At 51.0% G+C, this 15,032-nt stretch overlaps 1 protein-coding gene across 1 annotated transcript; it reads right to left on the bottom strand.

Annotated features, from left to right (window-relative positions):
• Positions 1-725: 725 nt before the first annotated feature.
• Positions 726-15,025, bottom strand: MRPL37 (mitochondrial ribosomal protein L37). The gene is made up of 7 exons (XM_072820328.1): positions 14,605-15,025; positions 11,237-11,420; positions 11,027-11,142; positions 8,007-8,192; positions 5,954-6,111; positions 2,822-3,025; positions 726-1,174 (listed from the first exon to the last, which is right to left on the bottom strand). The coding sequence occupies exons 1-7, from the start codon at positions 14,948-14,950 to the stop codon at positions 1,097-1,099; spliced, it is 1,272 nt and encodes a 423-aa protein (XP_072676429.1). The 5' UTR covers positions 14,951-15,025; the 3' UTR covers positions 726-1,096.
• Positions 15,026-15,032: the final 7 nt, after the last annotated feature.

Here is a 15,032-nt window from a genome sequence, read left to right as displayed (position 1 = left end):
GGGGGCCTGAGTATGGGGGGCGCTGTGGGCTCAGCTCCGAGGCCCACCCCACAGCGCTGGCCCCTCCCACGGCCCCGGTTGGCTGGCTAGGCGGTCATGCCGTCCCCCTCCTGTTTCCACTGGTATCCAGGGGTTCAGCCAGCACAGCCTGGCTTCAGACAGCCACCACCATGCCACCAAGCCTAAAAACTAAGTTGCAAAGTGGATGTTGTGCAAGCCCGGGAACCAGACACAAGTAGGGCTCCACTTGGCCACAGCTCTGGTGGCCGTGACACTGCTCTCAGATCTCTCCTCAGAGGCCCTCCCGCAGGCAGCGGGCATGACCGGACTGCTTCTCTGGCTAACTGCTCTCAGCCACGTCCCCTCTGTGGAGGACCCAGAACAAGGCCCAGCACACAATAAGGCAATCAACAGTTTTCTTGAATGTGGAAACACTCTTTACCTTGCAAGAACTATGCAAGGATCAAAGAGGATGCTGCGTCTAAGGTGCCGGGCCGGGCCCAGAGCAGGACTTGGAAGTTACGTGAAAGAGAGGCCGCAGCCGAACCAGGGATGGACTTGCTCTGTTAACCCGAATACCAGGGAGAAATCTACAATGCATGTTCTATGCAGGTTCCCTGCAGTCATTATGGAATGTGCCCGCAATTCCGAGTCCCAGGGGAACCCAGCAGGCATCAGAGAGAGCGTATCACGTGGCAGATGCTACACATACATCATCTACGGGCTTCGAAACAAGGTAGTTCATGTTAACCTCAAGTTTCAGGTGAAGAAGATGAAATCCAGAGACAAAGATTCTTATCTATAGTCAAGATGGGCCGTGGGCAGGGAGGGCTTAGGGTGGGCCAGGTCAGGCCCCAGGGCCGCACGCACACGCAGGCAGGCTCACGGTGTAGCCGCTGTGCAGCTACGGGCGCCCTTCCTGACAGCTCCCCACACCAGGCACGGGCTCCAGGGCCCCAGAAGCGCTCTTTATTGGCAGCCAGACCAGCAGGCTGGAGGAGCACTGAGGTTCCGGCAGGCCCAGCACTGCTCTAGAGGCAGGATCTTCTGCGTGAAGGGGGACGAGGGGGCTTCAGACCTCAGGTCGGTCCTTGGCTTACACAGCACCATGCAAATACAGAGCTAAAAACTTCCTGAACGTCTCTGGCTGGAAACCAGTTGGCCCAACAGGTTCCTGGAAAGAACACAGCCCGTTAGGATCCTGCTAGTAGGTTTAATAGCAGCAATGAAAAGAAAGGTTGGTTTTATGTAAATCCTAAATGCCTGGATAGTCACTGCCACCTCCTCTCACGCACAAGGGGGGCAGCGGGGAGCTAGCACTGATGGCTACACGGCTGGGCTGGGGGACACAAAGCACTCCTAGTGCTTCTAGCCAGAACGTGTGCTGGCACTGTCCTCATCCCCTATCCCTCTCACTGCAACCAGCGGTCTGTTGCCCCCTTTGCATCCCCAAATCATCTCTCACTACTTCACACACATTGCTCAGGCCCCTTCTCTCTGTGCTGCACCTGTGCCCAACAGTGGCTTGAATCTGGTTCTGCCCTCAAGGAGCTCACAGCTAGACGTTCCAACAGTGATGAGAAAAGCTGATAGGCCTCACAAAAGAGGTAGGGAAAAGATGCTCAGAAAGCAGGGGAGAAGGTCTTCCATACAAATGACTGAGTCTTAAAGGGCAAGTAGAATGGCCAGAGAGAAACAGCAAAAGCAGGCTGCCTCAGAGAGAGGAGTACATGCACCAGTGCAGAGCGGAACGTAGAAGGGCCAGGCTGAGGCCAGGGCCTGCACGGGGGTGCAGGAGCTGAGGAGAGGTGTGGAGGAGCCATCTGACTAACCAGGATGTGTCTGCCGCTAAGGCAGTGTTCTAGAAGGGAGAGCCCAGAGAAACATGTAGGAGAGGAGAGCAGGGTAAGAGCAGAGGGCAGACGTGGCTGGTGTGGCTGTGGCTGGCACACAAAGGTATCCGGGGCCAAAGAAAGAAGAGGGCCCAGAGCAGAGAGGCGTTTCCTGCGCAGAAACAGCACCAACAGATGCGGGAGAGGTAACAAGGCAGCTGACAAGCCCATTTTTCAAAGGCCCAACACCAGTTCCACGCAGCACACCTGCTCAGGCCGTGCAGGACCCAGGACACAGCCGGCACCCCTATTCCATTCTCTCACAGCCCCTGACGCTGCCCTGACCCTTCAGTGCGCTTATCACTGCCTGACGTCACATAGTGAATTTAGACAAGGGGGCTGCACAGAACACAGGCCTGGACTCTGGCAGCAGAGCCCTGGGGTGTGACAGTCACAAGGCCATGGGACGAATCCCACGTCCGTGGGAAGAAATGATGAATGCCTTGTCCACAGGCCCTGCCTCCGAGGAGCTTGGAGCTCAGTTTGATGGAGGAGAAAAACCTACAGAATAGCAGCGGGATTGTGCTATGATGGGGGAACACGGGCTACAGGGACCCCACCCCGAGGCACTGCAGTGAGGGCAGCAGTGGGTGGTGGGTCCTTTCACTAACCCTGGAAGGACAGGACAGAGAAATGGAAGGCAGGGGGAGAGGGTAGCAGCAGCACCCAGTAAGGCCCAGAGGGGCGCTGTGAAGAGCTGGGCGTGCTGAGTGCACAGGGAAGCAGGAGGGCAGCGGAGGACTGGGCAGGGCCCAGGGTGGAAAGGCACCGTTCTAGCGGACAAGCCCTCCAGGTAGAGATCCTGGGCAGAAGTCTCTAAAGCCAGGGTCCCACTTGTGAGCATTCCTTCAACCCCACCCTTGGCTCACTCTGGGGAAACTGTGTAATGGCCCTGTTCTAATCACCAGGCTGGAGATGGCTGGACTTACCACAACCACTTTCTTTTTGATCACTGGGCGACACCAAAAATGCTGATAGAGGAGCTGGTCCGAGTCCACCCAGACCAGATTCTTGATGCCGTCGTTAGACGCCAGGTCTGTGGTGTTCAGCTGTAAAACCAGGAACTGGAAGACGCGTCCATCGGTGCCCACACTCTGCACAACAACCGGCTGCTCCAAAACCTTAGTGTGGTTCTGAGAGGAGAGGGGGACGAGTCCATCAAACCAGCAACAGCCGGGGTGAAGAGCAGCAGGGAACAGGCAGCTTCTAGCTTCGGCCTCTACAAATGCCTGCCCCGCTTAAGGTTCCCATGACCGGGCAATGGTAACAGGAGGAGGAGCTCAGGACACCATCCAGAGCGAGTCCGTCCCTCCCTCCCCCAGCCTGGCTCTGCCTGACCCGGGCCTCCTGGTTAATAAACACGTGACAGTAATTCCTGCCGCGGGGGCGGGGGGGGGGGGGGGGGGGGAGGTGAGGACGGGCCAGTGGCAGAGCACAGGAGGTGATGGGAAATCCAAATAGTGATCTCAGTTCCACCAAATGTTAACCTGGAGGGTCAGGTAATATATGACCTTACTCTGCTCAGCTCTCAACTGCCTGACAGATGAGGAAATTGAGACTTGTCTGGTGGCATCACACGGACGTGTGGCCCCAGGAGGCAGACTAGCCAGTGCCTCGCTCCAAAGGGCTTGGCACTGCACAATGCCCAGGACCTGCAGGCAGTCGCCTGACCTGAGCTTTGTGCCCCCGGCAGCTCTGAGAACATGTCAGATCCCTGGCATGCCCACACCACCGTGCCAGCACCGGGCTTTCACCTGGCAGCACATTTGCTGATGATCCCTTCAAATCAGCACTACTTGGTAACAGTAATGGTAGCAACCAGCTACTGCAAGCCTCTCGTGTGCCAGGCATCACAGTGGTTCTATAGCCACTGGTAATCTCATGAATCCAGCAGTCTGCTCCCATTTCACAGATGGGGAAACTGAGGTTCAGTACAAGGTTGCCCATGACAGGTGAGCCAGGATCAGATGCCATGCTAGGAAATCACTGAAAACTCTAACATTGTAGCTGACACTTAACATCCCATGATATCGGGTGGTAGTACCTCTTTTCATGCCCAGGAGTGTCCCGTGCGGATGAAAAATTATACGTTGACCCCACTGAGCCTTTCCAACAGTCCAGTTTGGTGATGGCTACCTGCTGGACAGACCCGGTAGGCAGGCCCCATGAAGCAGAGCATCCTTGATTCAAAAATGCTGCCTACATTCACCCCTCCAGAGCTGGATGACATTAGGAATAGCTAATGTCAGACCTCGGCGTGGGCCACACTGGGACTGTTGGCCTTAGAAATACCTGTTCTTAGCTGCATGAGAAATAAATAAAAAGAAAAGTACCTCTAAGTGTTAGCTGAGAATTCTGTATTGACTCTTATCTCCCTCTACAGATCAATAAAACTGCAGGTAGTACATAAATTTCTCAGCAATTTTACCTTTTACATGGAGGCACTTCCCATAATTGCTCAACTTCACATCCCCAGGAATAATTTGTACCTGGAGGGGTGGGGGAGGTCTCCTCTCCTACCCAACTGGGTGGCAATTAGTGGTAGCATTGCTACCCATGCTCTGCTGGCAACAGCTGGCACAGAAGCTACAATGAGCCTGCAGACTGGGTACCTGGCATGCGACTCTGTCTGTTTCCTTCCCCTGCCCCAGAGTTGAGAGGCAACACATCTTTTGAAGCTGGAGGGACCAGGGCTCCAATGCTTGCTTCCCTACTCAATAGCTATGGGATCTTGGGCAAGTCATCTAACCTTCCAGAGCCTTCATGAGTACGTAGTCAAGGAATGGAAGAAAGACAACCTTCAAGGACTGGAAAGACAAAAAAGGTGACATAAAGATGTAACAGCTGCTAATCTCTTGGCTGTGACACTGGGAAAGGTACTTAGCTTCCTGAACCTCAGTTTCATCTGTAAAATGAAGCTAATGGCACCTGCCAGAGGGCTGCTGTACGGATCAAACAATGCAGTGGTTCTCAAATTTTAGGGCTGTGTTTTTCAACGTTGGGCTTATTCCAGCATCACCTGGAGGGCTTCTTATAACACTGGTTACCTGGGCCCCACTCCCAGAGTTTCTGATGCAGAATTTGTACTTCAACAAGTTCCCAGATGATGCTCATGAGCTAACCCAGGACCATACTTTGAGAAACACTGATCTAAAGAATCCTCATTAAATGTCTGGCATGTAGCAAGGTCCAATCCACTCCCTATCTCATCTGGCCAACCACACCTCTGCAACCCCACCTAGATCTCAGATCAAGTAGGATGGGAAACAGGTGAAACAGAACATCATGAGTCTCCTCCTGGAGAGCCTCAGACTCAGGAGCTGGCAGCTCTCAGCCCTCGCCCAACAAACACACACACTCCCCACACCCCTACCGCCCCCCACCCCAGGATCCAGTGTCCAGGCCTGCTGAAGGAATCCCATACTGTTATTTTTTACGGGAGGCCTTTGCTCCCAGGGCAAGCTCTCCCCCATTTTGGGGGTAGCTCTGTGGGACCACCACTCAGCCTGCATTCTCCACCATCCAGGTCCTCGAAACCTCCTCTGAGAATTAAGGGGCTATCACCAAGTGGTATCTTGGTCCCTGAACCTGTCCTCTCTTGGGAGACAGGTCTACATTATCTCCTCCTGCCCAATGGAGCCTTGTGCTCTGGTTCTGCTATCACAGAATCAAAGGGGTGTACAAGAGCACAAGTAACTCAAGCCTTAGGAGCTGGGCATACCTAGTTCTGACCCTTTCCCCACCACTCACTGCTATGTAAGGCTGAACAAGCTGCTTAGCCTCCCTGCAGCTCAGGGGCATAACTGGAAAATGGGGATAATAAAGAAACCTTGTGGGCTATTCTGATCAACAAGTGAAGTGGCTTATGGAAACGACACGCAGGCACACAGCAGGCCCCAGGCAGATGTCAGGGTATCTCCGTAGGGTGGATAGAAGCACCTGTCCCTAGAACTCCTCAGTCAAGGAAGGAATCCCTTGTGCCTCCCTCCTTTCTTCGAGCAGTGTAAGGCCGGAAGTCAACATCACATAAGGTAGCTCGGTGGTCTCCTCCACATACATACCCCATAAAGGCGCCGGGCCTGAACCAGGGCATTGCCAAAGGCAAACAGGATCATCTTGGCTCGCAGCTGGTCTGGTCGAAAGCGGTGTGGTCGTAAATTTGCTGTCTCCAGGAAATACAAGGTGTGGGGGTAGGGGTAAGGATAACCCTCCTGGAATCCTGCAAGATGCATAATCAGGTAGAGGAGCAAAAAGGATCATCAGCTTGTCCCAAAGCCTTTAGAAAGTCACCTCACCTTGGCTCAGTGCCAGGCACTACAGAGACTCCGTAAAGGCAGATGTTATCACTACAGCTCGGGGGATGGCAAACTTCAGCCTGCCTGCCAGCCAAATCTGGCCCCCCGCCTGTTTTTGAAAATAAAGTTTCTACTGGAGCATAGCCATGCCCACTCATTTACACAATGTCTCCGGAGTAGCTGTCACAGAGACCATATGTGGCCTGTAAAACCTGAAATATTTACTATTTGGCTCTTTATTGAAAATTTTGCCAACCTGTGTCAGGTCATTCCTGTGGGCTGACTCTAACTCCGCCCTCTTTCTCACTATTCAAGCACATAGATGACAGGGATGTTAATAGGAGAAAACCTGAAAACTAGAGTAATTATTTTTTTAAAGCAAATCATTTGCAAAATTCCCTACTTAATTATTAGCGGTAAGTGACTCGCTTCATACTCACAAGTGATCTGCAAATCCTGGCACTGAGGATTAGAGCTTAGCCCTTGTTCTCCCCAGCCACACCCCTGCCAGGCCATCATTCTTGTCCCCTGCACAGCTAAGAGTAAACTCTTGGTAGGCTGGCAGCTTCTGGAATGAGTAACCTGGGTTAGTTAGAGTGGGTGAGGAGGAGGAAGAAGCTGGGAAAACATGGGCTCTGAAAAACCCAGACGCAAGCACTACTTGAGAGCAACACCCTCCCTTGGGCCACCGTCTTGGCTTTAGCTGCTAGCACCCTGTGCAGCCAGCCTGAGACAGGCTCCAGGTACAGCCAGGTGCCAGGAACAGAGGCCAAGCATGGCTTGCCACTGCCTTTGAGGGGTTCAGTTTGGGGGGCCCCACACGAAGGGACAGGTGAAGATGTGGGCAGGGTGTGTTGGAGGCTGGGAAAGGACAGAGGGAGGGGCCCTGATGACCGGGAGGACCCCAGAGCATTTCTGGGAAGGAGTGACTCCAAAGATGAACTACTGAGGTGGGGACAGAAAGAAGCAGCCGGCCACAGACCCCAGTCAGGGGAGAGAGGGCACGCCAGAGCCTGAGGTGAGGAAGGGCACAGTGTGCTGTGTGTAGCTGGACAGGGCAGGGGTGGTGCAGGGGCAGAGAACAGCCCCTCAAACCCTCAGATGGTAAGCTGAGGAGTTCCACCTGTACCCAAGAGGCATCGGGAGGTAGGCACGCAGGCAGGAAGGCAAGGGGCAGAATCTGTGTTTCAGAAGGGTGGCTCTGGAACTGGGAACCAGATGGACTGAGAGGAAAGAGCCCAGGTCAGGTTGGCCGGCTAGCTGGGAGGTTGTGGCAGCAGGCTGGGCCTGCTAGAAGCTGTCACCGTGGAGATGAGGTTAGAAGGCAGGCACTAGGACTCCTAGGGGCGGACTAGAGGGTGCGAGCCTGATGCTCCAGTTTCTGTTGTGGTGGCCAGAGGGGTGGCGGTGTCTTATTCCATGGAGTTTAGATGAATAGTTCCATCCAAGGCCTGTAGGGCTTCCTCTGTCCTTGCAGGAGGTCGGCCAGAGTTTATAGGGTGCATAGAAAGAGGGGCGTCTTTCAAGGGACTTGTGAATAAAGGACTTGGCGCCTGGCCCAGAGCCCCTCAGCCACCCATTACAACTCTGATGTAACAGTTACCTCAGGGATCAAAAGCAAAGTCAGCCTTTGAGCAAACCCCTTAGATTCCCTGAGTCTCATCTTCTTGCCCACAAAGTGGGGATAGGCTGCTACATGGCTCTTAGGAAAAATGCGTGTGAGGTGCCAAGCACACAGTATTCAGTATGCTCCTTTCCTCTGGAAAAAGCGCATCCCTCATCTCCTCACTGCCTGGAGATATGAGGCTATGACACTTACCCGTGTTGTCTTCCACGTCATAAACATTGCATTCCTGAAGGTCAATAGTGGGAGATATGGGATAGAAGGCCTCAAGAATATGATTTTTTGTAGCTTCCACCTCCTCTCTGGAGGCAATGGCAGGCAGCGGATCCTTGCTGTTCAGTCGGGCTCCACTAGGACCACAGACCTGAAGGAGAAAAGACTCTAAAAAGAGGAGAGAGACAATCAGTCTACCCTGGTCTAGAGCCTTCATCCTGCCATGTAGCTCAAATCTTAGTGCCTTCCTAGCTGCTCAGCCTGATCGCAGAAAACAAAACTCTGATCAAGATGCTGACAAGGGGACCAACCAATGCCCTCTTCTTCCTGTGTTCCCTCACCAAAGAGCCCTGAAGCCTGGCAGTCTCTGTGGGTTCAGGGCTGCCCCACCCAGATCTTCCCAAGCACCTGCTCTACGCTGGGGACCAGAAATGATTGAGTTACCCTCTGCTCTCAAGAAGCTTCCTAGGTAGTAAGCGCATACAGAAGTGTGAACCATACTCCGAGACAGAAGAGATGGGGAAAACTGACCTCCGAGGCCTGCGATGCTTCCCAAAAGCGGATGCTTTTAAGCTAGTTTCCGAAGGATGGATAAGAGCAGAGTTGCTCAACTTCAGCAGTATTCTCATTTTGGACTGGATAATTCTTTGGTGAGGGGAACTGTTCTGTGCACTGCAGAGTTCTGGCAGCAGCCCTGGCTCCTATCCACCAGTTGCCAGTACAACTCCCCCCTGTTCAATGAAAAATGTCTCCAGACTTTGCCAAATCTCCCTTAGGGGGCAAAACTGCCCTTGATTGGTTAACAGTGTGCCCAGGCAAGAAAAAGGAAAGAAAAACATTTTAGTTAAGGTGGAAGAAACATGTGCAAAGGCACAGAAGTCTGCTCCCCCACAGCAGTTTACTGAGACAACCCAGGTGATTAGGGCATGATGTAGAAGGGGGAATGGAGAATTGAGGGAGGGAGGTGACTAGAGACTAAGGAGAAAGGCTATTAAACTCAGGAAAGGAGCCAAGCTGTCTTCAACAACTGACAGTGAGGAAAAATCAGGCCAGTCAGGAGCCTCACCTGTGACGGATCAGCCTATCTGCTACATAGCTGTTAAGTTTATGAGGAAACACACGCACACCGGACAAATCAGCAAAGCTGCCACTGCAAGCGTGTGCACATGTCCCTCACAGAGGTCCCCACAGGAGGCTGTGTGCCACTAGGCAAAATGTGCCTGAAAGGCTCCCTGAGAATGGCCTCCTGAAATTTCTCCAGGGGGCAAATCTTCCTCTGAAGGCGCTTTGGGTGTTTAGAAATAAGCGATCACAACGCAATGGTAAGAGATCAAGGGCGATGATCTTCTATGTCCAAACACTGGTTTGGTCAACAGCACTGTCATCTAATTAGCATGCAGTCTCCCTCACTGGGTGTGTAAAGCAGGAATACTACATCTGTGCATGGATAAACTCTGATCCGCTTATTAAAACGCACCCACACCTCAAGAATAGTTTTCTAAAGTATTTCCTGTTTCCTCACATATAATCTGCAAGAAGATAAATGTGCCTGGACCTCTCCTAACCTTGGGTTTTAGATTCTCCCCGCAGACCACTCTAGTGTGGTTTCCAATTCAATTCCCTCCACATCCCTCCTCCAGTGACAGCTCCAAATGGGGCAGTTTAATTAGAGGTAATAGTTGATGATGGGCCAACAAGTACTCCTCTATGAATGAGGTTCATAATTTCCTTAGTGATGCCATTACCTCTGCATAGCTGACTCCTTGCCAGGAAGCACATACTCAAAAGGGGCAAGTTGGGAGAAACCTGATCAAGCAGAGGTCCTGAAAATCCCAAATCATTCCATAGCTAGTTTCCCTGCTCCGGATTTCCACCAATGAAAATACTGGTGTGCTTCCAATATCCCTAAGACACTTCAGAGTGGTAATCACCCACCCATCCCTTCAGTCAGCACTGCTCATGTGCCATGAACTGTTAGATGCCATGTACAAAAATGAGTAAGATGTGGTCCCTGCTGTCAGGAGTTCAGTTTAGTGGGGCAGATGGAGAAGACATTAGAGAATTCCAATACAGTACAACAAGTGCTCTGATAAAAATAGGTATGATGGGCAGAAGGAGCGCAGAAGCAGACTAGCTAACATCTGCATTCACATAGGAAGGGGGCTGAGCCTTGCAGACAAGAATTTAGCCAAATGTGGAAAGCAGAAAAAAGCACTTCAGACAGAATGTACAGCACAGTGCAAAAGGTGTAAAAGCTTGATGCCAAAAAGCTGCAAGTGGCTGAAGTGTAAATTTGGCCAAGAGGTGCAGTGGGGGTGGGGGTAGTAGAGATGGACTGAAGATCAGAAAGACTAGCTGGTAGCCAAATCAGTGGGTCGCATCCAATGATAAATGGTTTGAGATCCTGGGAGGCAGTGAGGGATCTGAACAGGGGAGGGAAGTGCAATTTAGAAAGATTACTCTAGCAGCTATGTGGAAAATGGATTTGGAAAAAGAGAAAAGCATGAATGGAGCAAGAAGGCTCTTACAATCAAGTATGAGCTTTGTGAAGGCAGAGACTGCCTGTGCTTTATTACTTTTCTTCAACATTTAGGCACTCACGGGCACTCAACAGATACGGGTGAATTAAGTCATGGGAAGAAGTGATTAAAAACAAAAACGTCTGAGGAGCACCTGGGGCTCAGTTGGTTAAGCGTCCTACTCGTGATTTCAGCTCAGGTCATGATGGCAGGGTTGTGAGATTAAGCCCCACTTTGGGCTCTATGCTAGGCATTGAGCCTGTTTAAAGATTCTTCTTCTTTCTGTCCCTCCTATCCCCCAAAACAGGCTGGTCTGGTCTGTGGCTAATGATAGGAGGATGTGTCTGAGCCTACAAAATTGGTCTGTGAAGGATGGAAATGAGCACAGGTATGGACGTGGTGTTGGTAAGCTGTTAGTGGGGCTAAGAGCAGAATGATTAAAACAAAACAAAACAAAACAAAAAAAACACCAAGATGACCAACCTCGATTCCAGGTAGTAGAAAACGTGTAGTTTTTGGCATAGATCCGCCTTGTCAGAGAGGGATGCTTGAGAATCTGGGATTTACACAGCTGTATCAGACTGTCCACGATGACTGGACTTAGAAGAAAGAAGAGACATTTGGAGATGTAAAGCAACAGGTTGACTCTAAGATCCACTGACCAGAAATCTTATTGCCTTGGGGGAAACTTACCAGTAGGCCTCTCTCTTGGGGGTGTCTTCAGTGGAGTGCCAGAGACGGGCATGAGAGATCACATTCAGAACGCGTTCATCTTGGTTCTCTATATAGTTCTTTGGATCACTGACCAAGCTAAGCACTTTCTCAGGAAGGCCTTCTATTAACTTGGCCTTGGTAAGCCAGAGGGCCTGCTTCACACCTTTGGGGTAATCAGTCACAAAAAAAAAAAACAAAAAACAAAAAAAGAAAACGATTCTGTAGGAGTTGCTTAAGTCTGACAGTACCATCTTAGGGAAATGTCTGCCTTGGGAGAATCAGGATTTGTGCTAGGACATCTGAGGAGTCAGAACTAAAATAAGAGTGGAAGCCAGGACAGCCAGATTTCAACTCAGCTTCAGGACCAACTAATGATGGTCAACAGCTGGCTGAGGTGGTGCGTGCCTGCCCTGGAGGGATTCAAAAAGAGGCAAAGGTGGCTGGGCTCCTAAGGCTGAACCTTGCGGGAAAGAGTCTGTCTGTGGCCTGCAAGATTCAGACTCCAGACTATATGCCAGCATTTCAAATCCTAGATCCCTTTATTAACCCACATCCAAGGCCCTGATTGGAAAAGCTCATGTCTACCAAATATACTCCATTTGTTAGGTGTGGGCCAAGGATTAAGCCCATGTTGCTTTATCAAGGGAAAATAGTTTTTGTTAAATAATGGAAATAAGAGACCATGAATAACCTGAGGGACCCTGAGTTGGGGAACATTGAAACATAATCTTTCACATCTCACCTAACCCTGAACTTCTATAATGAGCTATCTTTAAGCAGATTTTTGTATGCAGAAGCTGTATGAAATGCATTGCTGTTTTTTGTTGAAAGGATCACATGTTCTATTTATTACACAGGATCCTCCCTGGCCTTACTACCAGAAGGTTGGGGTTTTCCTGGGATAGCATGGTTTTGTCTTATGGACATAGTGAGACTACATAACTGAAAATGTTCTTCTCTATAACAGGAGTCAACAACTTTTCCCTAAAGGGCCAGATAACAAATATTTTCAGCTTCTGAGCTGTACACATTGTCACAATTCCTCAACTCTGTAGCAATGAAAACAGCCACTTACAAGTAAACAAGTGGGTGTGGCTATGTTCTAATAAAACTACAGAAACAGGCAACTGGCCTAGTCAGTGACCCTGTCTCTGTATCATTAACAGGCTGAGAGCCAAGTTAAGGGCTCCCCTTTAGCAAGCAGAACCTCACAGAATGGATTTTTTTTTTGTATTCACCTCAGTGTTTTATTTTTCCTTTGTGTGGATTTCCTCACCTCCATGTTTTTAATTTAATTTGGCTGTGCTGTAAAATTTTTGTAAGATGCCTGAAATACTTTTCGGGAAAAGATGTAATATAAATAAAGAAAAATAGATTGGATTCAGATTGCTTCATTTTTAAACATTAAGGACAGTTACTGTCAGTGGGATGGGCTGCGATGCCAAGCAAAACTCCCTTACTTCACCTTCCCCAGATCGGGCTTCCCTGAGGGAAGAAAGTGCCCAGCATTAGGAACCTAAATTATGCATCAAATCTACATACCAGTCTCCTACCGTCAAAACGATGCTAATACTGTATTCTTCTCCATGAGTGTAGTTACAAGTTAATGGCAGGCTGGTGACTGCTTTGGTTAGTAGGCTACTTGTGCCAACTGGGAAAACACCAGTTTCAGAGACTTATTTTCATTTGTAAAGCTATGCCTAGGATTAAATGGAGCCTAGGATACTTTGAAGGAGACTTTCTCAGGCAATTTACTTTGCGCTAATAAATGAAATGCTATGAGGACAGTAAGACTTCACTTTGAGACTTATAGGACCTGGGAAATACAAGCGTTTAGAACAGTACCTTCTGAATTTTGTGGTGCAGCAGAAAAAACATGGGACTGGAGTCAGAGTTTGAGTTCTACAATGCCACTTTTCCTTAAACTTGACAATGGATTAAAAAATTGAGATTTTTATGGTTCACTAGTACATGAATAATATGTAATTATTAGAGCTGCCATTTACTGAGCATCACCACCTATCCTGTGCCAGGAACTTTATCTCTAAATCTGATGGGATTTTAATGGAACTGGAGGATGAAATTCAGAGACTTTGCTTCAAGTCACATACCCTGTAAGTGATGGTGTGGAGGAAAATCTGAGTCTGTCTGCCCTAAAGCCTGGTCATGTTACCAGGGTCACTTAAGGGTGGGACGCCTGGCTTGCTCAGTTGTTAAAGCATGGGACTCTTAGTCCCAGGATTGTGAGTTCAAGCCCCGTGCTGGGTGTGGAGCCTACTTAAAATAAATTTTAAAAAAAGGGGAGGGGGACGCCAAGTCTTGTGAGGTCCATTTCAGCATTCTGATAGGGCAATGGGAATGTTTAGATACCAGAAATTCAGCTTTTGGGAATGGGTTTGAGTGGCTTCAGAGGCTGGCCAGTTGACTTACTCCCCCCGCCGGCAAATCTAGGATTTATTCTTTGGTTTAGTTTCCAAATCCTGCCAGGCGTCTTCCTTTCCTAATTACTCTTTGGAAAATAATTGCTCCCACTGACCCTGAGACCGTTTTGTGTTTTCAGAACCTGCTCTACTTCCACGTGATTAAGGGACTAGGGAAGAACAGCAAGAACAGGGAGAGACTCTCAACAAACGAGCCCCTCCCTCCCGCCTCCCCGGACTCTGGAAAATAACTTCTGGTTTTACTCTAGACACAGACTGGTTTTATTCGGCTCAGGCATTTTGACCTGCTCTTAGTGAAAGGGGTGCAGAAGCAGGCCAGATGGCTTTTAGGTCCAGACCCCTTCCTGGAAACATCTCAGTTTTGACCTCTGACAAAGGAGGGGGACCTAGGAGACGGGAGACAGAGCCCTGGCTTCACTATTAACCCAGAGCACGTGTGCCCACAAACCACGTCCCTCTCTGTCACCTTCACCAATCCTGCGAGAACAGGCCAGAGGCCAGGAGATTAAGCATGCTTTAGCCTCCCTCCATCTAATTCTTCGGTGTACAGGTACGTGTCAGGGCGTTAAGAGCTGGAAGGGTCAGTGTGGCCCACCTAGTCAGAACCCCGAGCTCCCAGAAGAGGCCGGCTCCCGAAGATTCAGCCACTTGCCCCGAATCACAGAGCTGGACGGCAGGAGCCGGGTCTGTTCCCTTGGCCCCTCCAGCTCTCTAATCCTGCCTCACACGGGAGCAGCGCTTCTCATCCCACTTGGGCTCGAAACCCTCAGAGGCCGTAATCACTACCCATTTCGCAGACGGAGAAACCGAGACCCACGAAGTTTCAAGGCCACAGGGGGCTGGGGCCAGTGCTGGGCGGAGGGACGGGGCACGAGGTCCCCTCCTGCCCGTCCTATAGGGCCTCACCCTCCAGGAGGCGGCAGCGCTGGTGGAAGACGTAGCAGACCCGATCCTTGTACAGCGGCTGCTCGTGAACCGGAGTCGGGCGGCGGAACTTTGGGTGCGTCCAACCAGGGTCCCAGGGCGGGAAGACCGGCCGCGCCAGGCCGGGCATGAAGTGCATCTTCCCCGCGTAGGTGATGGGCTCCAGTCCGGGGATGTCGTACACCCTGTTCAGGGGCCGAGGCTCGGGCTTCCGCGTGGAGCGCACGCCCCACTCGTACGCCCCGCGTGCCGGGGCCCCGCAGTCCCCGAGGCCGAGCCGCGCAGGGCGAACCAGCGCCCGCCTCGCGGGCCCCGACGCCAACGCCATGCCAACTCGGTCCCCCTCACGCCCTCTACCTGGACGCCGCCATGTTCCCGCGCGCAAGGCCTGCTGGGAGCGAAAGGGGCGG

The sequence above is a fragment of the Canis lupus genome, chromosome 3 (assembly GCF_048164855.1).
Source record: "Canis lupus baileyi chromosome 3, mCanLup2.hap1, whole genome shotgun sequence".
NCBI lineage: Eukaryota > Metazoa > Chordata > Mammalia > Carnivora > Canidae > Canis > Canis lupus.
The sequence above is the reverse complement of the archived record's forward strand: the minus strand, read 5'-3'. Positions and strand labels throughout refer to the sequence as shown.

Coding starts and splice junctions, on each gene's coding strand:
- MRPL37 (XM_072820328.1), bottom strand. CDS start 14,950: ATGGCGTTGGCGTCGGGGCCCGCGAGGCGGGCGCTGGTTCGCCCTGCG. Junction 8,193..11,026: donor TTCTACTACCTGGAATCGAG/GTTGGTCATCTT, acceptor TCCTCTTTTTAG/AGTCTTTTCTCCTTCAGGTC. Junction 6,112..8,006: donor TGACGTGGAAGACAACACGG/GTAAGTGTCATA, acceptor TGCATCTTGCAG/GATTCCAGGAGGGTTATCCT.